This window comes from Parastagonospora nodorum (genome assembly GCF_000146915.1).
Source record: "Parastagonospora nodorum SN15 chromosome Unknown scaffold_32, whole genome shotgun sequence".
NCBI lineage: Eukaryota > Fungi > Ascomycota > Dothideomycetes > Pleosporales > Phaeosphaeriaceae > Parastagonospora > Parastagonospora nodorum.
The window spans coordinates 156,796-181,901 of NW_001884580.1; the positions used below are offsets into that span (position 1 = coordinate 156,796).

The 25,106-nt window shown below is 45.8% G+C and overlaps 7 protein-coding genes across 7 annotated transcripts; 5 read left to right on the forward strand and 2 right to left on the reverse strand.

Moving 5' to 3' along the window:
* Positions 1 to 4,304: 4,304 nt before the first annotated feature.
* On the forward strand, positions 4,305 to 7,359 carry SNOG_14524 (hypothetical protein; the record flags this gene model as incomplete). Its single annotated transcript, XM_001804656.1, has 4 exons — positions 4,305 to 4,488; positions 4,556 to 6,426; positions 6,910 to 6,927; positions 6,982 to 7,359. 4 exons carry the CDS (start codon positions 4,305 to 4,307, stop codon positions 7,357 to 7,359), a joined length of 2,451 nt encoding a protein of 816 aa, XP_001804708.1.
* Positions 7,360 to 8,380: 1,021 nt separating this feature from the next.
* On the forward strand, positions 8,381 to 9,634 carry SNOG_14525 (hypothetical protein; the record flags this gene model as incomplete). Its single annotated transcript, XM_001804657.1, has 5 exons — positions 8,381 to 8,561; positions 8,583 to 8,760; positions 8,794 to 8,810; positions 8,873 to 9,381; positions 9,449 to 9,634. The coding sequence occupies 5 exons, from the start codon at positions 8,381 to 8,383 to the stop codon at positions 9,632 to 9,634; spliced, it is 1,071 nt and encodes a 356-aa protein (XP_001804709.1).
* Positions 9,635 to 11,104: 1,470 nt separating this feature from the next.
* On the reverse strand, positions 11,105 to 13,293 carry SNOG_14526 (hypothetical protein; the record flags this gene model as incomplete). The annotated part of the gene is made up of 5 exons (XM_001804658.1): positions 11,105 to 11,865; positions 11,914 to 12,113; positions 12,166 to 12,572; positions 12,631 to 12,826; positions 12,851 to 13,293. The coding sequence occupies 5 exons, from the start codon at positions 13,291 to 13,293 to the stop codon at positions 11,105 to 11,107; spliced, it is 2,007 nt and encodes a 668-aa protein (XP_001804710.1).
* Positions 13,294 to 14,184: 891 nt separating this feature from the next.
* Positions 14,185 to 16,545, forward strand: SNOG_14527 (hypothetical protein; the record flags this gene model as incomplete). Its single annotated transcript, XM_001804659.1, has 5 exons — positions 14,185 to 15,007; positions 15,066 to 15,208; positions 15,404 to 15,885; positions 15,938 to 16,382; positions 16,513 to 16,545. The coding sequence occupies 5 exons, from the start codon at positions 14,185 to 14,187 to the stop codon at positions 16,543 to 16,545; spliced, it is 1,926 nt and encodes a 641-aa protein (XP_001804711.1).
* A 1,506-nt stretch (positions 16,546 to 18,051) lies between these two features.
* Positions 18,052 to 19,000, forward strand: SNOG_14528 (hypothetical protein; the record flags this gene model as incomplete). Its single annotated transcript, XM_001804660.1, has 3 exons — positions 18,052 to 18,490; positions 18,599 to 18,777; positions 18,832 to 19,000. The coding sequence occupies 3 exons, from the start codon at positions 18,052 to 18,054 to the stop codon at positions 18,910 to 18,912; spliced, it is 699 nt and encodes a 232-aa protein (XP_001804712.1). The 3' UTR covers positions 18,913 to 19,000.
* Positions 19,001 to 20,245: 1,245 nt separating this feature from the next.
* SNOG_14529 (hypothetical protein) lies at positions 20,246 to 22,117 on the forward strand (the record flags this gene model as incomplete). Its single annotated transcript, XM_001804661.1, has 2 exons — positions 20,246 to 21,892; positions 22,010 to 22,117. The coding sequence occupies 2 exons, from the start codon at positions 20,246 to 20,248 to the stop codon at positions 22,115 to 22,117; spliced, it is 1,755 nt and encodes a 584-aa protein (XP_001804713.1).
* An 865-nt stretch (positions 22,118 to 22,982) lies between these two features.
* On the reverse strand, positions 22,983 to 25,103 carry SNOG_14530 (hypothetical protein; the record flags this gene model as incomplete). The annotated part of the gene is made up of 3 exons (XM_001804662.1): positions 22,983 to 23,790; positions 23,953 to 24,470; positions 24,767 to 25,103. 3 exons carry the CDS (start codon positions 25,101 to 25,103, stop codon positions 23,068 to 23,070), a joined length of 1,578 nt encoding a protein of 525 aa, XP_001804714.1. The 3' UTR covers positions 22,983 to 23,067.
* Between the last annotated feature and the right edge of the window lie 3 nt (positions 25,104 to 25,106).

Consider the following 25,106-nt stretch of genomic DNA (forward strand, 5'->3'; position numbering starts at 1 on the left):
ATCTATATCTATATCTTTATTAAAAGATACTCGCGTGTAGAGGCAAATCTAGTTAGCGTTGCAGCTTTTATTATTTTTTACTATAGAGGTATATAACGGAACTAGCTTAAGCGCTGCTATTCTAGAATTATAATTAGATATTACTAAGTTAGTAAGAGATATACTTATAACTATTGCTAGAGTAAGTAGCACTTCTTTAGCTCTAATAACTATGCTAGTAAGTTTTAAGCACTATGCAAACTTATCTTCTTCTATAACTTCTAAATTCTAGAAGCTATTCTATTCTATAATTATCGTGTTATTAAATAGCTCTATCTATCCTTAGGTCTGCTTAACGTAAGAGTTTATCGTTATAACTAAGTTAACTACTAGTTTACTACTTTATTTTAGCTAAGTCTTAATTTCTTTAATAATAGTTCTAATAATATGCATTCTAGAGATGTTTCTAACTTCTTCTTTAAGTTATTCTTTATTTCTCTAACTAATATAACCTTATAGATTTAAGTAGATCTATTAGTTCTAGATAAGCTTATCTCTTATTTCGCAGAAGCGTGCTAAATAGCCTAACTCTCTATAAGTATAATAAGCTTAAGAGCTTTACTAATTACTATAGTTCTATATCTAAGAACTCTATTAGAACTCTATTTAAGTTTATTAATAGCTAAGATCTAAAGGCATAGTACGCAGAGGCTACTAGAAGTTTTAGCTACCTAGTACTTAGTTCTCGGGTGCTTATATAGAGAGAGTGCTAACTTTTGCAAGAGTAAGCCTAATAGCTTCTTAGACGTCTGCATAGCTAAGGAGTTCTATTTCTCTAGGTTCTTAGAAGGTAGTTAATAGGTTTACTCTACTAAGCTTAATTCTAGTAAATTTCTTAATTAGATTATCTACCTTACTCTAGGTAAGTTTATAGCCTAGTAGCATCTACAACTCTTATTCTTCTTAGAGTTATTAGTTTACCTTAAGCTAGCATCGAACGAAAGTAAAGAAATAACGCTTAGATCTAGCTATAGTATATAGAAGATATTTATAGGTATTAGTCCTAATAGATTACTAGTTATTAATTTTATAATGCTGCTGTTTTTCCTAAGAGCTAAATTAAAGGCTTTAATTTCTAATTCTCTAGAGGCTATTTTGCTAAGAAATAGTTTAATTCTTTTAAAGATAAAGTCTAATAGTTAAGTAATTAAGAGGTTAAACTTATTTAGTATCTTATTTAGCCTTTCTCTATTAAGGCCTTAAGCAAGAAAGAAGCTCTTCTATTCTATTATTACTAATTCTACTTTAAGGCACTTATTAAATCTAGGCCTAAAGGCGTCTAGGTAGCTTTAAAGAGATAGGTTAGTTATTATTAAGCAGCTTAGGCACTAGAATCTAAGAGAGTTCTTAGTTTCTTCGCGCTAGGCTTAATTAAGGCTCTAGAAACGTCTACGCAGCGCTACCTAGATACCTTACTAATCTTTAGTAAGTTTTGCTACTTTAAATTTAGCTATACTATTTTTAATAATATTACGCCTAGTATAGTTATAGTAGCTTAGAAGTCTTAAGATATAGTTTTTAATAGTCTATTAGTAGAAGCTAGAGCGCTGTTTAATTTTCTTTAATAAATAAAGTAACGTTTTCTCTATTAAATAGAAGAGAGATATCTATAAAGAGAGCTTATTTATTAACGTAGAAGCGCTAGTTATTATATACTATTGCGTTTACTTCTTAGGCAATTGCCTTAAGAATTTCTTAAAAATTAGATACTAAAAGTGTTTCTGCTTCTAAAGGCGCTAGTATTACTGCTAGTTCTAAGCCTAATAAATTCTTAGCTTAGAGATAAGCTTAAGTGCTACCTCTTTCTTAGAGTAGAGACGTTAGGCCTTCTATGCAGTAGAGAGATTGCTAGTTAAATAGAAAGCTTATTATAATTAGAGCCTAAGAGTCTATAAGATCTAGAAAGCAGTATAAGAGGAGAATAATAAGAGTTAAAAGAAGAGTATTAATAAGAAGAAGCAGAAGCGTAACTATTTAGGAGGCAAGCTAAAACGCTAATAGTATTTCTTGCTAGAAGATATTTTTAATAGCTTAAATATAGCTTTATATTATGTTTTTATATTCTTAAATATTGCATATATAGTCTTAAAGGCTATTAGGCTACACCTTAATAGCCTTCTAGAACTGTAGTTTATTCTTTACTGCTTAGATAATCTAAGCAATATTAAATTTTATATTTCTAATAATTAACTGCTATTAGATCTAGCCTAAGAGGCTTCTAGCGCCTATGCTTATTCTATAGCAAGTATATTATTTTATTTTTAGTTTTAGTGCTAACTTAGTAATAAGAATTGCTTAGTATAATATTATTATATTCTCTAGCTATACTGCTATGCTATATATTGCTCTTTCTATATCTTAATATAATCTATTTCTATTATTATTATTTCTGTGCGTATACCTATTTTCTGTTACTTATTTCTATTTCTATTTCTGTTACCTATTTATGTTCCTATTTCTATTTCTATTGTCTAATATATTATTAGAGCTAGATTTCTTACTTAGCTATACTCGCCTACTCTTAGCTTTCCTAAGAACTAAGGTATTAGGTTTAAGTTGCACGATTAGTTGCTATTTATTATAGTAAGTTATGCTTAATATAAAAGTAGTTAATTAAGTTATTAACCTCTAAACTGCCTCCTTCTGCTTTTATACTTTGCCTAATATTCTATTAGGCTTAGGCCCTGCGCTAACGCACGTTGCTCTACTATAGTAGTAAGACTCTTAATTGTTAAATATAATAAGATTCTAGATAGAAAATTATTATTGTTATTCTATCTAAGGTGCGCGCAGCATCTTATTCGCGTATATAGAGGCCTCTACACCTTTCTTAGCAGGTTAATTACCTAACCTATTTTATGCGACGCCTTCTATCTAACACTAGTATAAGTAATTAGTAGTCTCTTCTATAGTAAGCTTTCTACTTTATATAGCAGTTAAATATCTGCTTAAGCTATACTAAACTAACGTTATTATTACTCTATTCTATTAGTAATAAGATTATAAAAACCTAGTATTTTCTAACGTCTATAGCGTCTATCTAGAATAATTATATTACTTTCTTTTTAGTAGCATAGATAAAGCTAGGCAGTAATAAGCTTCTATCTATATAATAATAGGGCTAGCAGCATTAAAAACTTACGTAATCTATTCTAGAGAGGTGCTCTAACTTCTTTCTTATTCTATTAATATAGAGAAAAGATTCTTTTACTTCTACTAATAAGGCCTATTAGAAAGCTTTTCTTATCTATATTATAGCTATTTTTTAGCTTAATATTATACTCTTTTTATCTTTCTATACAGCAGCTTAAAATAGAGAGTATATTTAACCTTAGAGTTAGCTAGAACGCGCGTATAATTAAGTCTAGTAGTCTATTTTAAAATAAGATAGATATTATAGCAGTTAATAAAATAGATAACTTAGCTCTTAGAGATAGGCTTCTAGATAATCTCTAATAAGAAATTTTATATTATCTCTCTTATAGAAGAAAGGCCTTATTTTATAAGACCTTCTATATATTATATAAGCTCTAACTCCTATTATAGGTTAATTTTAAGCTAGTTTTAAGCCTTAGTCTTACTAAGTGCCTATAAGCCTTAGTATCTTTAGCTTAATATTAACTAGTTAATGTTATATTTAGCAGCAAGTTTTATATATAAGAGTTTTTCTTCTTTATCTTGCAATTCTAATTCTGCAATTACAGCTTAAATTAGATCTATAGTTATAAAGTTATAGCGCGTTAAAGTTAGCGTTAAAAACGTGTTTTAGTGTTAGGCGGGGCGTTACGCGAATCTAGGCGTCACGCGCACGGGCACGGTAGCGTCTTGGCGATTGGGGGCCGATGCCTTCGAACTGTCACGCCCACCACAGGGTTACCCTTCCTTCCCACTTTGTTTGCGGAACGCATGTACTCTAAGTCCTGCTTCAGACTCGCATACATAGTTGGAAAAAACTACTATAACATGAGACTCATAAATTCTGAAGAGTTAGAATCAATGAAAAGACGAAAATCCATAAAGAGGCACAGCAGCCTATATCGTTTCGTACTTTAGCGTGCTACTAGGCTTGCCACAATTGGGGTAAGAAGAGTTCAACAGCAGGGTTGGTAGCAGTGAAGGATGGAAGGGTCGTTTTTGCGATGCGGTTATTCTGCTGGATTTGACTGCGGATTCTCGCTGCACAGCCTTGTTTCAGACCCATGGCAACACTCACCTATAAATGCTAAGTCCCTCACACCGCGAGCTCATCCTCTAAGAGCTCAACCATGCAGGCAATTTTGAACCGAGTAGACAATTTTACAAAGCGCGACGCAGACGCACTCAGAGCTTTCATGTTACATGATCCCAAGCGCGCTTGGCTGGATCGCAAGAGACATCTAGTGCGTAAGACAGGCGTCAATATTTTGGCCAAGTTATGGATCAGGTCAAAACGGCTGAGGGCTCTCAAAGGTGGGTCCCAATTTCATTAGAGGGATTGAACATACTCCGGCCTTGCAAATGGCTGACGCGACAGTAGCAATATATCTCAAAAGGACTCTCGCGCCAACATCCAATATGTATACGCGGGATCTTCCCAAAGGACAAATCCGATTACTGCAGATCAATCCAGGTCATTCGTTGAGCACAATTGAGTGTGCATTTATGTATGTGGATTTGCAAGAGAACGCAGATTATGTGGCTCTCTCATACACCTGGGGTTCAGCAACCCCCTCGATCCCCATACTGGTCAACGGAGCCGTTACAATGATTACAGACAATCTTTATATGGCGTTATTACACCTTCGCAAGGGTAAGGTACCAAGAGTTTGGGTAGATGCCCTCTGCATCAATCAAACCAATACGACGGAACGATCAATTCAAGTCAGCCAAATGGCTGAAGTATATCAAGGAGCAAGCATGGTTTATATCTGGCTAGGGGAGAGTAACGAACTGACCAGGCAGGCCTTTGAAGAGCTCTACAAAATGACTCAGCACATCGGATGGGACAACAAAATCCCAGCTGCACATTTCTATACCGACCAGGCACGTTCAGGGTGGACAGCCATATGCGAGCTTCTGTATAGGCCATGGTTCCGCCGCGTATGGATCATCCAAGAAATACTTTGCGCCCGGCACGCTCTGTTCGTCTGCGGCGCAGACTTTCTTGAAGCGAATACCTTCCTGGCAATCATCAATTCTATGCTTGAGACAGAAGCACTTCCGAGAATAATGTCGTTCCATGCGAAAAAGACGGAGTTGGCAAATGGTACGAAGAGGACCGCTTTACAACAGCTTGACTTCATGGTGCAAGCTCGGACTAGGTCGATAAGTCCATTGACGTTGACGGATTTCAGAGGTAATCTTCTGGATTATCTTTCGCAGACACGATGGGCCGAGGCTACGAATCCGCAGGACAAGATCTATGGCATACTGGGTCTTGCAAAGGATGCTTCGAATTTGGGCTGGTATGAGGAAAAGAAACACCATCGACGAGTCCGACGCCATCAGATTACGTACCAGCCATTGGTGTGGGTACCTTTTAAAGTGGATTACGCCGTGTCGCCCGCGCGAGTCTTCATCAATGTTACCAGAGCTATTATCCATAAGACACGGTCTATCGAAGTCTTGAAATTTGTCGACAATAGAACTGCTCGTTCGACTCAGCTTCCGTCCTGGGTACCGAACTGGGGCGATAGTTCACCTCCGCGTACTTATCATGTACCGTTCGACCACGAGCAGCGGGGACGAAATTTAGAAAGTCCAGAAGTGTGGCGCCCTATAAAACAAGACGACTTTAGCGATGCTAAACTTGATCGTACAAGAATGATGATCAGTAACCGCATCACTGAACGTTGTTCAGCTGTATTTTCCTTTGGACCAGACGACGCCTTGACAATAAAAGGACTCGAGTTCGATAAGATTACTGCTCTTTCCACTCACGTCCATCCACCAGCCATCGACCTCACACTGGAGCCCGGGATCGGAGAGATGTTTGCCGTCAGAGACTACATGGTACGATTAATCCAGTGGATTGAGCAATGTGTGCAGCTATTTGAAAGTCATAAGCCACGTCCCACACTCGAAGAGACGTGGACGGTGTTCAAGAAAATCTTGTACCAAGAAGAAGTTAATGGCAGCGATGAAGCTGGGCTTGAATGCTTCGATGATCTCCTTGCATCATTGACAAAGGCCGTTGATGCAATCGCAATAGAGATCAGAGTCCATCAGCTTAAAGAAGACGAGCCACTTCTAGATGTCCTGAGGAGTACCGCCAATGTCCAGCATGGATCAGAATCGTGTCTTGATCGGCTCCCGCCAGCAAGCTTATTCCTTTCGAATCGGAGGCTTGCCATCACAGCGAACAAATACATAGCCCTGGTACCAGAAGATGTAAATGTCGGTGATGCCGTATGTGTCATGTACGGGTCCGAGCTACCGTTCATCCTGCGGTGCTGTGGGGGAACGAAGTTCAGGGTTCATCGGGTTATGGGCAGATTCGAGGGTTTCGACTTTCGACGATGCTGTTATAGACAAGACGTATAAACTGCGTAGCTGGGAAGATCCTGACTGTGAAGACAAGATAGTAACGTGGGACCCCCCAAGACGCAGAGTGTGCGCTGTATTGAAGAAGGCAACTACATTCTGTCTTGTATGAGTATGCGTTTGATTACTTAATATATATTTTGGGATAACTATTCTAGTATTATAAATGCCACTAGATGCAGATAATACTACCAACGAATAGTTGTTGAATTTTACTTGATATCTACTACTATAAAAAGATCTTGAGGATATAACCTATTCTATACTCTTTTATCATTACTCTCCTGCGTTATATATATCTGTGATCTGGACGATAACGAAAGGCACGTGGCACTAAGACTCCCGCAGGAGGTGTTCCCAGATCTCGTATGTGACAGCTTCAGAGTGTTGTTTGGCAGACCCTAGTTCACTCGAATTTAGTGTGTCCAAGAGATCCGATTGGCACAGGATGCGGTCGTTCTCTGGGGCGATTCCAACACTATTTGGCCAGATCTGAGCCTGACAGCGTCGTGGATCTTCGATAAGACAGTTCCCTTGGACCAAAACGACCCGGTGGTATCGCTATTTGTCAAGGTCAAGGTCAAGTGTGCAGACATCATGCCCGATGAAGACGGAACCCCATTCTTTACTGTACTGCAGAGTTTTCGAGAATTTAGATCGACAAATCCAAGAGATAAGGTGCACGGCTTGCTTAAACCTATTTCGCCTAGATCTGAAGTAGACGTGCTGAGGATGGATTACAACCTGAGCGTCGCTCAAGTGTTTGCAGAAACAGTCCTTACTGACATAGACCTGTAATCGCGCCTGAGAGTTACGATGGATAAGGCGAATACAGATCTTGGGCACCAAGATGGGATGACATGAACGTTACGAGACTCCCCGGGCTACAGGAAGATGAGTGTCGATGGCATCCTTGCGACAATCTTCCAGTCCCCAGCACTGAAGATGAGCATTGAACCTCCGAGCATATGCGCCTGAATGGTGTCATTCACGAAGTGGTGCGCGACGTCGAAGTGATAATGAATTGTAGTAGTCTGCTTGGAATGAAGCGCACCTCTCCCCCAAACACGAACGCCACTCAAGGGTCTCAGTCTTTGACCGAGAATTTCAGAACGCATACAGGAGAATGAGCAGGAATCGATACGCACGCTGGCTCGCACTATAGCAGCAGGTATCACAGAGATTTTGGATCCGATATACATCAAAGAGCTGGATGATTCAGCCCAAGGCAAGTTCTACGCCGCTTTTGAACATGCCATGATACGGATAATGAAGCTGCATCGCATAGGCACTCTACTTCGATATCTGTAAACGGTAAACTAAGTGCGATTCGAGGCGCACGTTTCCGATACTTACTCGCTGAGGCGCATGTTTTGGAAAAACAGCCGATCTTTTGGCTTGGTCCGCAGTGTATGCGAGCTAGCGATATTGTAGTTTTCGGAGGCAATACACCATATGTACTGCGACCGAGAGGCCAGAAGTATTTGTTCATGGGCCAGGCTCATATGGATAACATCATGCATGGGGAGCTTATGGAGAGCATAAGGATGGCAAGAACGAGTCGACGAGAGTTCTGCCTTGTATGAATAAGTTCGGAGACGACTACGTTATGTCTCGCCTGTGAACCTTGGGACCAGGATTCCTACTGCACGTCAGCAGCCACGTGTCACTGGTCACCAAGCGAGTGTCTTTTCGCTTCTTGTCCCGCCCTCCGTTTGTTACGCATCGTCGCTGGTTATAACAAAATCGCGCTCTGACCTGCGGTACGCCGCTAAAAATCTTGCTTCGCGCCCATCTATTATGCTCAGACCCGCTCTCGATGCATCTCTTACAAGTTGACGCCTTAGGCGGGTTCAGCCTGGTCGAAAAGTACGGCAAGCAGATCCCGGCCTATGGTATTCTTTCGCACACATGGCTCGCGGCTCATGAGGAAGTTACTTTCAAGGATGTTAAGAAGGGCAAGGGCCAAAAGAAGCGCGGTTACGAGAAGCTGCGCTTTTGTGCATAACAGGCTACCAAAGACAAGCTTGATTACTTCTGGATCGATACCTGCTGCATCGACAAATCAAGCAGCGCAGAGCTGCAAGAAGCGATTAACTCCATGTTCAAGTGGTACAAAGATTCGGCCAGATGCTACGTGTTCTTGCAAGACGTCTCTCTCCAAGCGCTAGAAGCGAACCTCACTGGATATGGCTGGAGGTCTGTATTCCGACGAAGTAGATGGTTCACTAGGGGTTGGACTCTCCAAGGTAAGTTGCCGAGTCGCGAATTCTATAGGAGACGTTACTGATTCGTACCTGCCGCACCGTAGAAATTTTAGCTCCAACCTCAGTAAACTTCTTCACTTATGAGGGTGCGCCACTCGGAGACAAACATTCCCTCTGGGAAGACATCAGTGAAGCTACCCAGATCTCGTCCGACGTACTTCACGGCAATGTCTACACTATGTATCAAGTGCCAGTTGATATTCGTTTAGGATGGGCAAAGAGTCGCCAGACAACACGAGAGGAAGAAAAGTTTTATTCTCTCCTGGGACTGTTCAATGTACACATGTCACTTCTGTACGGAGAGGGCCTCACAAAGGCTTTCAGACGCTTCCATGAGGAGCTGAAAAAGAATCGAGAGGATCCGACGGAGCTAAACGCTATACTTGCCCAGGTCACAGCTCAGCGGATTGAAGACAATGTGGATAAGATCATCATGCAGAACTTAGAAATGGACTTAATGCCACTCAAGAGATCAGCCACCGTAGCTTTCCAAGGAACAGACCACGATGGCTTTAGCAAAAAACCACGGCAACCTTTGCCCAGCGAGAAAGAAGTGCGTCCTATTGAAGCACTGGAGGACCGAGTCGTTCATGCAGACATACGAGTTAAGCGAGTCATAGACCTCCACTCAGTCGACAGATGGAATCCCCAAGCGTTTGTCTGACATCCAGGATATGCAAAATTGTTGGGACGAAGCGACTGCACGAAATGGATATTCTCGAGTCGCTGTCTTGCTTGTGAAGTGGGCGGATGAGATCGGTGAGCTTAACACGCGTGCTGATGTAAGTGATGCCGTGCAGGACTGAGTAACAACAGACCCATCGAATCGATATGCAAGATCTTCGTCACGTCATGTGATAAGACTGACGTGCCCTCAGGTTGATGAGCTTGAAGCCACCTTCCGCGAAACCTTTCATTTCAAGACCGAAATACTCGAATTGAACTTGAAAAAAAAGCCGTCAAGCCAGCTGAATCTTGGGATATCCAATTTTCTCCTAGAATTTGATGCACCCGACACCCTGATCATCTTGTATTATACAGCACGCGGTATCTGGAGTGATTTGGAAAATTATCTTCAATTGACAGCATCCACGAACTCTGTATCGAATTTCAGCAAGAGCACACATGCACGCTGGGATCGAGTAGAAGAAATGTTGAGAGCGGAGGAACATGAAGCCGATACTCTCGTGATTCTCGACACCTGTTACGCCAGTAATTTGGTTGAACGTGGGTTAAGCGGTAGTGGAATTTCGAGGAAGTTCGAACTGCTCAGTGCTGCCTCAATCGACCAGACGACCGCACCGCCTGGTATCTATTCCTTTACTAGAGCACTAATCGATAAGCTACGCGAATCCTTGGATAAATATGGCGACAGGCCTTTTTCGACATTTCGGCTTACCCAAGATATCAATTTGTCTGAGCATAGAGCCCATTCGCCAGCACACCTTTGGTTCAAATCAGTAAATGACCAGTCCATATTCCTTGCGCCCTTATTTAATGAAAAGGAAAAGACCAGCGAGAATGCATTGCGCAAATCAAAAGGTCGCCTCACTCTAAGCTTCGACCTCCGTGATTCGACTCTGAACCGGGATCAGATCAAATACCTGGCTACAAAGCTTACGAAAGCTGTCGGAGGCAGGCCATTGCTTGGGATACGAGGCATAAATTGGCATGGAATTACCCGCGTGCAGCACAACACAATCAATCCATCGGTGGCTGTGATCTTTGCTGTTAGTCGTTGGAAGAAACTTGTGCATCGGCGCCGGGAAGAAAGAGCCATGAATAGTGAGCTGGACAAGGGCATTTCTCTTTCTGAAGATTCGAATAGACAAGAATAATTTGCCTAAGAATTGTATGTTGAGTAAAGGCTGAGCTAACACTATGCGACCATAGAACATGTAGAAGCTGTGCTCAGTCATAAGAAGCCTAACACAACACTTTCACCAACAACGCTGCTATGCAATATTCTTTCCCCTTACAACATCTCTAGACCCAATTCCTTAATGCAGCTAACCTCAGTACTCTCAAATCTTGAATCGAGGCTATTCAGAGCAAACATATCCATAACTCATAAGTGCTTCCAATATAAATAACGTAATCTTAGTAGTCAATCAAGTATAAATTCTAGATAACGTCGCATGCGTCGCATCAGTCTTCTCAAAAACAGCTACCGCACCAATACACGAAAGGATATGAACATTGCACGGCAAAGAATTTCAAGCATGACGTACGTGATATCGAGTCTAGCTTTCTCTTCAGTTTCTACCTCTCTACCATCAAGCCGCAATACAATAGTAATCATCTCCAAAGAACTCTGTTCCACAGTTTTCTCCGTTCTGCCCAAGAATCTTATTCCACTGATAAAGTTGCGTAGGTGTAATTCCATTCTGCGTCGCAAAATCATAGCACCCAGTTCCAGCAGGTGGCTTCGCGAATTTTGTACATGAAGCCACGATGCCGCTTTGCGTCGGTCCTGGTGCAGACACTGGTTTTGTACTCGAAGGTGTCTGAATACCGACACAGTAGTATTCGCCCGCTTGGAACGCGCTTCCGCAATTTTCACCGTTGGATCCGAGTACCGCGTTCCACGAGTACAGCTGTGTGGGTGTAATACCGTTCGCCGATGCAAAGTCGTAGCAGCCCTGCAAGTTTGCGGGCAACGCGTATTTGTTGCATGAAGAAATGATGCCACTTTGAGTCGGTCCAGGAGCTCCGACAACACTGGTGATGGTCGGGCTAGACGGTGGTGTTGTTTGTCCGCTGCCTGAACTGCCGATCACGACGCCAACACAGTAGTACACTTTAAACTGAAACATGGTCGTGCAATTCTCACCATTAGGGCCAAGAATTGGATTCCACTCGTACAGTTTTTCAGATCCGAGGCCGTTCAGAAGGGCGAAGTCAACGCAACCAAGTCCTTGGCCAGGCGTCTGCCAGGCATTGCATATTTTCGAGACACCTGACAGTGTTGGACCTGGCGCTGCTACCGGCGTTGTCGGCCCAGGTGGAATGGTTGTTGTTGGAGTCACTACTCCTCCTACATCTCGTCAATGCCTGTCCCGGTACTCGACAGGAAGATACTCACCAGAGCCTCCACGTTGCTGGTTACCTGCATCAGCGTCTGTCCCCAGTGGTGGTGGAGCTAGTGTATACGTTCCAGTCACGCCTGGAGCTGACTTGCACACGTACTGCCCGGCTTGCAGCCCGTCACACAGTCCTATGATATTGGGGTTCCAACTTTGGAATTGCACAGTGGTGATGTTAAGGCTGCTCGCCATTGTCTCACTGCGACACGTTAGCAAGCGTAGTCAAGTCGCAATTAGCATAACGAACATACCAAGTGGCGCCAGTTCCAATCTGCTGCAGCGAGCAAGCTAAAGGAAAACAGGATGCGGTCGAGATACTACAAACATCGCTACCGGAGATCGCCTCCAAATCCCCTGTTGAAATGCCGTACTTCTGAGATAAGGCGTCGCACCCAGTACCGGAGCTCAATGTCTGGCCCTGTCCAGCAGCACAAGTCGTGGTAGCTGGAGGTGGTGTCGTCGTCGCGCTGTTTGGTGTCGGAGCAGGTGCGGAATCCCATGAGATGGTTGCACGAGTGGTGATGGCGGGGATCGAGGTATTACAAACGTCCGCAATGTCCTGCAACTGACCCACGAGATAGTCGGCGTGATCAGTGTCTGCTAGGAACTCCGACGTAACTTTGGTGTAAAGCATTTGCACGAAGCAATCGTTGCATAACTGCACGTTGGTCGTCAGTACAAATTGAACCTTGGATGACCGCGCTTCGACAACTTACGACATTATTGGAGTACAAATTGGCCATCCGTTCGCTGCTAGGATCGATGCCTGTTCCGCCACCAGTGCACGACGGATCAGATGGATTTGCGTCGCAATCCACTTGATACACGTCTGATCCAACCCACTCCTGCGATTCTACCAAGCACCATGCGGTATCATCACCTAGTCTGGGAATAATCTCGTCAGAATTCTGCCTACATGATGTTCAATGTGCTTACGAGTTTGAATATAAACAAGCGGTTTTGATGCCATCCACGTAGCGACCAGCGACCGAATCGGCCGGTATCCATTTCCCATAGGAATTTAACCATTGCCCTTTGCATGCAGATACAACGTCGTTGTACCATAACGCTGCGGCTACAGAACAGTTGCCGAGGCACAAATCGGTGATATTGTCTTGCTCCCACCAGAACATGTCATAATTCACCACCATGCCAAAAAGGTCCGGATCACATTCTGCCAGTGTTTGGTTTCTGGAAACCAGATCAGTAAGAGTATGGACCGCAGAGTAGTTGAATACGGACAGGCCTTGAATGCATTCAGTCGTGACACCGTACGCCTTGCTTAGCTTCACTGGGTCAACGAACGCAGGATAGAGGCTGAATTGCGATTCCCCGAGTTTTATTAATGTTACTAAGCCAAGCCAGATATACAAAAGCATGGTGAAATTGCTGGAAGAGAATATTCGTGGATCAGACAAACTTCTAATGCTCTGAGAGCAAGAAGGCGGAGAGTTGTGGTGTTCAAGCGATTTCGTCGCTCTCGATAGTCCAATCAGCCGGGCATATCCATAGGCCTGACATATCAGATCGATACAAATGAGCATCCACGTCCCTTTCAGGACTGTCACCGGATACTCGTGTAAGCCGCCACCACCTACTCAACATCAGCTGAAGGCTAGCCTGAATAGGCTGCTGCATACTGTGGTGTGGTCAAGCGTGGCCTTGTGGGCTGACGTGAGCAATATATCGCGGATATGATTGAGGCATGACACTCCGTGTGATTGGCTATGTAGACCATCTGGTAAAAGCCTTCGCTTTGCCTGTTCCCAAGGAAGCTTGTTGCCCCAGAGAAGCTTACGGGCACATGTAAACCCATTTACCCAGGAAAGCTTGTTGTTCCGAAAAAGCTTACTGCATCAACGGAAATTGTCACCTGAGGCAAGCTCCTCACTCGACGACCTGTGCAGGGCATTGGGAGCGCTATCTACTTCCTCTAAATTCGGAGTTTCTCTTCATCTTGATTGTTGCACCGTCTACCATTTCATCAAGATGAGAGATTACGTTGCCTCGATTGCTGCGATTTTGACGTTCGGTGTCTTTCTTTCAGCAACTTTGACTTTCGCGACACCCTTCAATTTTGGTGGAAAAGCATACAGCCAGCCTGCGCACTTGCTATCCGAGCCAAGACTTCTCCAAACGCGCGATGGTAATAGTCTTCCTACAGGCACCTGCAATGCACAAACAGAATGCCCCATCACTGCATGCTGCGGCACAAACGGCTTGTGTGGCTACTCGCCTTCCGAATGCGGCCAAGGAAACTGTACCTCAAAATGTACCTCAAAAGCCGAGTGCGGTCAGTATGGAGTGCCTGGGAAGCAGAACTGTCCTTTGGGCGTGTGTTGCTCCAAGTTTGGGTATGTACTGATACACTGGCTCGCGCGCGGATCTTCATTAATCGTGCCGTCAGGTTTTGCGGTTCAACTGACGACTTCTGTGCTGTGAATTCTGGTTGCCAACAAGGCTTCGGTGGTTGTGGACCAGCCAAACGACCTTCATGCGGAGGTGGTACCAGTGCGAACAAGCGAACAGTCGGCTACTATGAGTCGTGGTCCAACACGCGCAAATGCTCCAGCGTCGCACCAGAAGATCTCAACCTCAACGGTTTTACGCACATCAATTTTGCTTTTGCCTTTTTTGATCCATCATCATTCCAGATCGCTCCAATGGACGGCAAAACTGGGGCGCTGTACAATCGCTTCACTGGTCTGAAGAGCACCAATCAAGGTTTGAAAACATACATATCCGTGGGCGGCTGGTCTTTCACAGATCCTGGTCCCACAAGAACAGCATTCAGCACTATGGCTGGCTCCAGTCAAAATCGCGGCAAGTTCATCAGCGGATTAATGAGCTTTATGAATGAGTATGGATTCGACGGCGTAGATCTTGACTGGGAGTACCCCCAAGCCGATGACCGCGGTGGTGCTGAAGTTGATAGAGACAATTACGTCGCACTCGTGAAACAGATGCGCTCTGCTTTTGGATCGAAGTACGGTATTACGGTCACTCTTCCCACTTCGTATTGGTATCTACAGCACTTTGACCTTGCTGGTCTGCAGCCCAATGTCGACTGGTTCAATCTAATGAGCTATGACTGTAAGTTTCGCAACATTGCATCAAGCTTATGCCAACTAATGCATGTCTCCTGTTCAAGTACACGGTATCTGGGACGCTCAGTCTAAAGCAATCGGTCCTTATATTGCACCACATACCAACATCACCGAAATTGACCTTGGCTTGGACCTGCTATGGCGAGCTGGTGTGGATCCCAAGAATGTCGTGCTTGGCCAGGGCTGGGTAAGTACATCTTGTTTTTTGCAACTGTGACTGTAGAGCTTACACAGAATAGTACGGGCGGAGCTTCACACTCAAAGACTCCTCCTGCAACCTCCCGAATGGGGTCTGCCAATTCAGTGGCGGTGCTAATCCAGGACCGTGTTCAAATGCAGCGGGCATATTGGAGTGAGTTTTTCGAAATATACTTTCTCGCAGAGTCATGCTAAGCACATCTTCAGCCTCCAAGAAATCAAGGATATTGTCTCCAAGAATAATCTCAATCCAACCTGGGACAAGGTAGCTGGCGTCAAGTGGATCACGTGGGATAGTAATCAATGGGTCAGCTATGACGACGACGACACCTTTCAGCAAAAGCGCGATTTCTCCAATAAACGCTGTCTTGGAGGTACGATGGTGTGGGCTATGGATCAGGTTGATCAAAAAGCAGACAACGGTCTCGCGCCCGCGTCTGGTGTGACGACTGCAGACCAAGAAGATGCGAAACAAAAGAGCGGAGATTTGGCAGCCGGAATCTCGTGCTATACCACTGACTGCAATGTGGCTTGCATGAAGAGCACGAATCAAGTCGCGCAGATGAACGGTCAACCGGGCCAGTTGTCAACAAATGACCGCTGTGCGAAGGGGCAGTATCGCAACCTTTGCTGCGCAAGCGGTACTACCATGGGAAAATGTCAATGGTGAGGACTCTTCAAAAATGTTGATGAATATGTAACGCTGATGTTTGATTAGGAGAGGGTATCGCGGTGTCGGCCTTTCGTGCATGGGCGGCTGTGCCGATGGTGAAACCGAAGTAGTCAAAGATACCAACAACCATGTCAAGAAGAAAGACCAAGACTGCGCTGGAGGTCTCCAGAGCTTTTGCTGCAAAGGGTTCAAACCAGCCCTCAACTTTGGAGACCTGGGTAAATTGGCCGCCGATGCCGCCAAAGCAGCCGCCGTAGCAGCCGCCGAGCAAGCAGCGCTCGACGTTGCTGCGAAGGCTTTCTGTCGAATTGCTGTGCCCGCCCTACTATTGCCACTTGAACTGGCAGAAGATCTAATTCCCATAATTGGAGAAATTCTCGATATTGCCGAGATCGCAGCTACGCCGGCCTTGATCCAGCTGTGTGTGAAGGGTGTGGAGAAGGAGGGCAAGGCCGAATTCAAGGTCTTTGGCAAGAAACATACCCTATCCGTAAGTATCAACACATTTCAGGTGATATCTGACAACTTGAGCTAATTTCGATTCAGCTGAACAGCGATAAGCCAAGCGAGACGCGGGCTCCCGAATCCAAGCACACGTCCGCCAAAACAAGCAGTAGCAGCTGGACCAGCTGTTCGTCCAAAGCTGCACCTAGAGCAGATGAGCCGCGTCCAAAGCGTCAATGTCGCGTAGACGATGTACACATCACTAGGACAGTGACTGTTCAGGATGCAGTAGTAGCTCCCAGGCTGGTAGACTTGGACTGTGTGAAAAATTCACAACCATGTCTGCATTATAGTTCCCTTATTCGACATCATCCAGGCATGAGCTACGACATCAATACCTGCCCATATCTGAAAGCTGGAGCCGGAAGGCAAGGTGATCTTCAGGCCAAGGTCGCTTGGGAGGGTCAGCATCCGTCAGCACTGAAAAATCCAGTTAGGAAGGTCAAATGGCGCCTTGCAAGGTCTGATGGAGGATTGATACCTAATCGACAGCCAGGGGCCCTGAGGGGCTGCGAAGCTGACGAGTGGCCACCATACGCCTTATATCACGAGGTTGATGGCTATGACAGAGCCATTGACCCAGCGTTCAACCATCGTGTAATCAACAGACCGCAATGGATACGTTATCTCGACGGTACCCAGAATGGCGCGGTTGGTGCCAAGTGGCAATGCAGGGCAATCGCCATCCGACGTGACCTCGGCTCAAGCACGCACTCGATCGTAGCCGGGAGGACGACAACCTATTACACCGACTGGACTGCAGCATACACTCGAAGCGTATACCGCATCAACCCTGTCGTGGCGGATCCGGGAGGAGATGACGGTATCGGAGCGAACGATTGCTACCCAGTAGGTGCTGGTAATCACAACCGATATCAAGGCTACGCGTTGCTTAATAGCGACCCGTGGTTTGCTGGAGGGCCTGTAGACGAGCAAGGCGTGTCCAATAACCAGTATATGGCTGATCCGCCCTCTAATGCCAAACGCCACTGGCTTCGACCGGACGATATCGTTTCAATTGGAATCAATTCGAGCCGCAGAATCACCGAAGAAGAGTATGAGGAGATACAGCACAGGCTGAACTTTTCGGAATGCTCTGGTGGCGATTGCGATGGGGATGAAGTAGTGGATTCCCTCCTGACCTCTACAACGTTAGCGTTAGAGACTTTGCAGCCTACTGAGGTTATGCCGTTGCCACAAGATAGCGCAGGTGACGCCAAGCTCCCACGACGGACTCAGAGCTTTGTATAGCAATGGTCTACACTGTATATATTCTGCAGATTGGCATCACTACCATTGTAAGCTCTCTTCTTCCCCCACGCATCTGAAACTCAAAGATATCATTATCTGTCTCTTGCCTCAATGCTCTATAGTTATTCTCGTGACCAAGTAACCAGTACCTGTACTCATATAACGCTAGCCTTTCACCAAAGCCGACTGCATGAATCATCTTCATTTTCGTCCAGAGATTGCAACCCAGAGCAATCACGCCAGTCCAACTAAATCTACTGATGCCTGTAATTTTGGCTCCCTGACAAGGGCCTTGAACGCTGGCAAGAAAAGCTTGTTGAGCATAAGCGCCGGAAGAAAAGGTGCTTAAATCTGACACACCCCACTCTGCTTACAGATGCGCCCTCCCAACACCCAACAGCATAATGTCGACATCTCAACCCCGTCGAGTGTCGCTTGACCCCGAGTTGCAGACTGAAGTGATCACGGCGCTAAAGAACTTCTATGAATTCCTCACGAAACTCCCCTGGTTGCAACCCGACGATGTCTTGGAGCCGCCAAAACAAGGCTGGCCAAACATCAATACCGAAAACTTCGCCCCGTTTCAAAAGAATGAAGCAGTAATTGAACTGCTCAAACACTTACCATACATTCGCATGGACGGCCCATGCCATGATTACAAGCTAGTCTGGTCTACCTACCCGTGCGATTACCGGCGCGATTATTTCCAAATCGTGCATCCTGAAATCGGATGCTGGGAGATACCCGATACGTCAGCACGAGATTTCAAGTTCCCTGAATGGGTCGTCCCCCTTACGTATGGGAAAGTGCACGGCCAGTACATTATGCTAGACACTACAGATGGTATGCAGAGCATTGCGGAAGAAGCAGCCTTTGCGTGTTGTTGTCTAACATTTCCATGTACAATAGGCACAGCGATGAGCTATTCAGCGCAATGGCTGTACGATCCAGTCTATGGACCCGACGATCCCCGAGCATGGCGCAATGAGTGTGAAAATCCAGGCAGTACTGCGCGCCTCGGTGACATATTGAACCTGTGGAAGAATGATTACTTCCATCTGCGCATCATTGGCCAGGCGAGCGGAACTGAACCGCGTTTGCATATCGAGAGTTCGGACGCAGAATATAAGGTTCGGATAAGTCCGACCTCACAACAAACCTGAGATAGACTAAATTTCTTCTAGGAATTACGCGAGCTTATGCTTCGCTACGGATGGCCCGATAACTTTGACCGCGAGGGCTGCAGGAATGCTATGCTGGAGTGAGACTGGAACAGATTACGGCGAAGATGTAATGAAGTGCCGAGCAGCAAACGAACGATTCCAAATTCTACCTTGATGTTGTAATCGTCGCACTTTATCTGTAAACTTCTGCTGATTTGTGCCAACGATTGTGTCAAGTTCTTTGAAGCTGGTATCTCGCTCGTACGTTCTTGTTGTCGCGCGCCACTAATGCTCGGTTACACGAATACCGGTAACGTGCCTGTGCGCGTAATGCGCAGAGTCGCGTAATGCGCGCTAAACACTAAAAACGTATCTATTGTAATCTGCTAGTGCGTTGCTTAAATATAGCTGAGCGGACGGGAAGCCTTGTTTTCACGTGAACGATCGCCACAAAGTGCCATAATTCTTCTGTATGCGGTTACCGCTTCCTTTAAGCAGTAAAGGTAAAATCACCAATTACGGATTTTGGCAGCTTGGCGAGCCACGTCAGCACTTTACATATAGCGGCAGTGGCGGTGGCAGTGCAGCGTCATTGACTGGGCATCACGTCGATTTCCCGACTATCGCGACACAGCTTGTAGCGCTAAGCTACCTACGCACGTTAGCATATCAGGATGCTTATGCTCAATCGAACCTCAGGGAGTTCAATATCGAAGAGAGGATGAGAAGGAGCTAGGGCGTCACACACAACGAACAGTTGAGATGCGACAAAGTCTACTGTTTGCTAGACATCTTCGAGTGATCCAAGGCCTGGGTTGAGGAGAGTGAGAAGGAGAAAGGCCGACTTTCTGATTTGTGTACCTCCTCTTACAGTCGAAGTGTCGCGAAAGCTGCCCACCACACGAGCTGCCCCGCGAACACCGTAACGAAATCTACGAAATGACGATCTGCTCTTTTAGTCAGCGCAGCGATTGTGATATCAAGCAGTGCGCAGCTGTGTACCGTACCGCAGTCTTCTAGAGACAACCTTGAACTAACGGACTGCTGCTGTGGCGATGACCTACTTGTAGTGGAGGCGAGCCAAGAAGTATCAACGCATCCCTCTCTAAGCTCGGCCACTTTCTAAGTCTACTTCAAAGAATATTTCTACAATGCCGAAAGCTCATAGAATCTGAATAGCATCAAAGACTGCTAATACAGGAAGAGATTCGACGCTTAGGAACGTGGCATAGATACTGAATACATCGCCACAACAGCGCGATCGAGGGACTAGATTGATCACACATTCTTCGAAGTTTGAGCTGCCTCATTGATCGATCCCATACTAGTTACATGTCTGCCTAAGATCATCGAGACCTAATATTAGAGCGGAAAGTGTTCTAGTTCTTAGTGTACTATAGTCGTATAGGGAATGAGTGAAAGGTAGGTCAAAATTATGTTGTTTGAACTTTGGATGCACTGCCTCAAAACCCCTGCACCTGCCACCCGCACAAGCGGGGTGTGCCTTCCACCCAACTTCACGCTCTTGCCATCTAAACTTCGTCTTCATGCTCACCTCTTGATAATAGACGTACCCCAGATGATTCCGAAAGCCCCACAGGCCAAACCGGAACCGGAAGACAGCGTAGGAGGAGTCGGAAATGCATCGGGTGTTCTCCCCGCACAGGAGGACAATCAAGCCAGGCCAAACAACGAATCCTTAGAGCAGCTCGAAATCTTCAAACACGATCTACTCGAGTATCATGGTTCCAAGATACGGCTCGTAAAGGTACGTCCACCTAAGGGTGCAGAGAGCCCGGTCGAATGTGACATACGTATCGCCTCGACCAGTAGCGACTACATTTGTCTATCGTATGTCTGGGGTGATCGCGAACCGGGAGAATGGATCCTGCTGAATGGGAAAAAGTTCTGGTCCCGACAGAATCTATTCCACTTCCTCACTTCTGCACGGTCACTGGTTGACATACGGTCAAACTGGATCTGGATCGATGCGCTCTGTATTGACCAAGAGAACATCGAGGAGCGCGAGCATCAAGTAAAAAGAATGGGACAAATATATTCGCGCGCAAGCAGAGTCGTTTCCTGGTTCGGCAGTGATGGCACAATATCTCTTTTTCTTCACTTTGCGCAAGCAAGGAGATATAACTATGTTGGAGGTCTAGTCGCGTTTTGTATGTCACCGTACTGGAAGAGGGCCTGGATTACACAAGAGATAGCTCTGGCACGCAGAATCTCGTTCATGGCCTGTCAAACAATTCTGGATTCAGATCAACTACCTAGCCATACAAACACCGAAGGTATCGAGCCGTGGACCGAGTTTAAGAAACTCTTCACTTATTTGCGAGCCATCCCACGCGAAACACCTCTCTTTCAGCTCCTCAGTAGATCACTGGATAAAGAGTGCCAAATTCCTCGCGATCGCGTGTTCTCGCTGTTAGCACTATGTCGGGACGGCATCTATGTCGACGTCGACTACACAGCCCCTGACGCATTGTTAGCTTGGAAAATTTTAAACTCGCGCAATCACGGTTTTTGTCTGTGCTCTACAGAATATGTTCATCGCGCGCTCAATTTGAAAGCCTTGTCGAAGCCTTGTCCGCGCGAGTTTACACCAGCCGGAGAATATCGCTGCGCTAGTGTGACTCTACCTGTGCTCTGGTGCGAGGACACACCGCTACAAACCGTCATGGATCAAAACAAGCAAAAGATTCAGGAGGATGACGAAGCTTGGAGATTGTCCAACATCTTCTGGGGCTGCTTCCAGCGCCCAGGGTTCGGTTACTATCCTGTCTCCCACATCTCGCGCTGCACGGTCGAACAAGGCAAATTCTGGCTTGAAAATCATATCGTCCGATGGAAGTTTCAGAATGGGTTGAAGGAAGAGACTTGGGTCGTTATTTGCATTTCTCTAACTTCATTGTGTGCTAGTCACACTGGGTGGTTCAATCTCATTGTTAACGTAAACACATCCTGCGCACATTATAACATCGCCCGGGATCCGTGGGATGATCACACCCCTCAAACTGGAGTTCCGTTCTTGGAAGCGGAGTGGTGGCCGAAGCCTGGTGGGCATGTATTTCCGGTGCGTTTGTCAAATGATGCACGTGCTTGCAGGGTGATCTTGCCGATTAACGTTTGGCACGTGGTTTCGGCTCAGCACCGCCATTGCTGGAAGAATACGAGCTACACACCTCTGGAGCATTGTATGTGCGCGGGCGCAATTGGAGATGAATCGAGATCGGGTGCTGAGAAGGTTGCGCTGGAGTTGTGTTCTGGAGGGTCGGCTCCAGGGATATACGAAGTTTGAATCTTGCTGGTTTTTTCTTCGTCTTTTCATCGAATGCTTTCTCTCACAAGGTCCTCCAATCGATGATGATACACATCAGACATATCGTGGGTGTATCAAGATAGACGCGTACAAGCACATGTCGTTACTACAATGATATATCCTTTGCCCAGAGTAAGCGTATTTTGTTGTGACTGCCCTGTTCCTAGCATTACAACCTAACTTTCCGCTGCCTCACTCACGCGAGGGCAAAAAAATTCAACAGCGAGGATTCACCAGTAGTAACCCAACTGATTACCAATCTGCAGGGATGCTGGATAAGAAGCGGTGTCCCGCCTGCAGAGCATGTTACGGAGATACAGAACGCGAAGTCGTGTTCTGCTGTAAGCCTTAAACAGTATTGAAATAACTATAAGGTAGATGTGAGAGTGGCTGAGCTTAGCTAGATTCGCTAAAACCGTCCCCGGATTGGAAAACTGGAAACGACGCAGCGTTAGTTAATCTGGCAGAAAGGACAAGTATCCTTGTATTCAACGCTCTACGGTCTTATGTGGATGATCTTGCGAATATCCTAATCATAGAAATAGGTTACGGAGTTGATGCAGCAGACCTGACTGATAGGACTACGACAGCGCCTCAGGAAGAGCATTTTAACGGCTCCACCATCCGAAGCATCAAACTTTTTGATCAAGTGACATACTCTAGTAGTTGCTGCCAGGGTTAGTTTGAAGCGTGGAAGAGTATACTTTTGAGTCATGGGTTCGATTTTATTACTTAGGTAGCTTGTTACGCTGTTTCGCACAGTAATCGTTAATAATAATCTGCTAATCTCACCCGTACCACAAAGGTGGAAGGAGCAGATAGAGCTTAAACCAAACACGCTGCAAGACTGATAGATTTTTCGAAAAAATATGAGATACTGATATTGTTACAAGGAAAGAGAATCTACAATCTGTCGCCATTAAAGCCATCTAAAAGCGCGAACTACGACGCCTATCTCGTCTCGCTTTGTTATCTACCGGTACGCTCAGCTTATATCCTTTTGTCGGAGTGCAGTAAACCTCTGGCCTTGAGATCGCACGCGACTGTTGTTTCAACCATTTACGGTGACTTTCTCCGTCTGAAAGATTATACTCTGCTTCGTCGCTCGAGTCTCCGTCGCTGTTGGCACTTCCATCACTACTTCCGTCGCTCTCGCTTCCCGTGTTCTCATCTTCCGAACTTGGTGGCACGTACGATGCATCGGAATCGCCCTCGTACAGTTCGTCGTTGCAAATGAATACAGACGAACGTTTGGTCTCTTCTTCTTCTTCGCTTTCGTCCTCAGTCGTAGTGTGGATGCTGGCATATCCCTCATCCGAACTATCGTCTCCATCGAGCTCCGACAATCCGTTCAATCGAAACTGGGGGATGTTGGCTTTGTCACGGCGCCTATCGCGAGGCTCTGGTGCAGTTTCTCCATGTGGCAGAGCGGGTCTCTTTTTCTGTCGTGGGGTGCGATAGCAACTTCTCTCCACGGATTCCTCCACCTCGACAATTCCATTCGACGGCCCACAAGATGCCGCTCTTCTCCTTTGCGTAACTACATCCCCATCGGGTGTGAGGGAACATTTGCGGTTCCGATTCTTATACACGTCGTGAATCCATCGCCGAATCTCGGGCTTGACGCGAGTATGTGCCCAATCTTGCACATTCTTACAAAATCATGCGCAACGCAATAATACCCCAGGAGATTTCCAGCGATGTCGCCCAGATGCAGACCATGATTATACCACCGCTCTCGTGCCTTTGGTCGCTGCGTTCGACCTTGCTGGTACATTAGCTAAATCACATATGGACGAGACTAGGGGACATACCGGCTTCTCGCGATAGGTGAGCCAGAGCTTAACCGCTGATCCAACGCAAGTGAAGGAGAACATGACCCGGGCGTCACCTAGTTCCGAAGTGTCATTCGCTCTTGCAGCCAAATCTTCTCGTAGAGTAAGTCCTGCGGCTGAAGCATTTGCCGCTTGACAATAGCAGAATCTTTTTCTATTCTCGTGGGCCCTCGCTTCAGCCTTCCCGGCTTGTTGCTCATGAAACGCTGTGCCACGTTTGATCTCTACGACAGCCCACGGGAAGCACATCTGATCCTTGGCCTCGAGCAGCTTAGCGTTCTTCTTCGATGCCCAATTGTACAAAGCTGTTGTTGGCGTCGAGATAAGGCTTTCCTTACCACGGTTTCGCAGCTGCTCGAGGATGGTTAGGGAAAAACTGTCACTTTCTTCTCTGCCCTCGGAAGCTCTAAACGAATCTTTGTCGGGCACGATAACAGGAAAGCCATATGTGAGGTCAGGTTTTGGTTGTGTGAGTTGTGCGATACTGGGGTTCCAGTCTGGCCCATTTTAGGAATTCGTTCCAGACGGATGTTTTGATGCCTGGAGAAATGTTAGTAAGAACAGAGCACATGGTTAGAAAAGCGAGGAGTACAATTCCCACCCGTTAAGCTTTTGCCTAATAATTTTAGCATTGTGACGTCTTCGGATTACTTCTGAACTTACTCATAAGAACTCGAGCCACTATAAGTCTCGTGGAAGTCCCAAAAGACATGGTTGCAAAGGACCCGTGCCCACTTATCTTCACCTTCAATCCTTTTGCGACATTGTCGCACGGCTCTTAGAGCTTTCTCACAACTCTCAGGCTTCAGATGATCTCCTACAGCTGCAGGGGTGGTGTAGCTTTCTGGGTGGAGATGGTCGAGATTTTTGGCTGGCGTCAGGCACCAACCTTCTTGTAGTGCATCCTCGCTATCCTGACCATGGAGACTGAATTGATCCATTTCTTTCTTGAACGCCTTCCTTGTGGCTTTCGGAACATGTTCCTGTAATCGAGTGATGGTAAGACATATTTCTCGAAGCCACGGGTCGAGTTCGTCAATATTGAAGACCCCATCAATGTACTCAATACCATGATCTTGGAGCTGCTTCCTACTCAATTTGGGCTTTCCAGTGACCCCTTCTGTCGACATGTT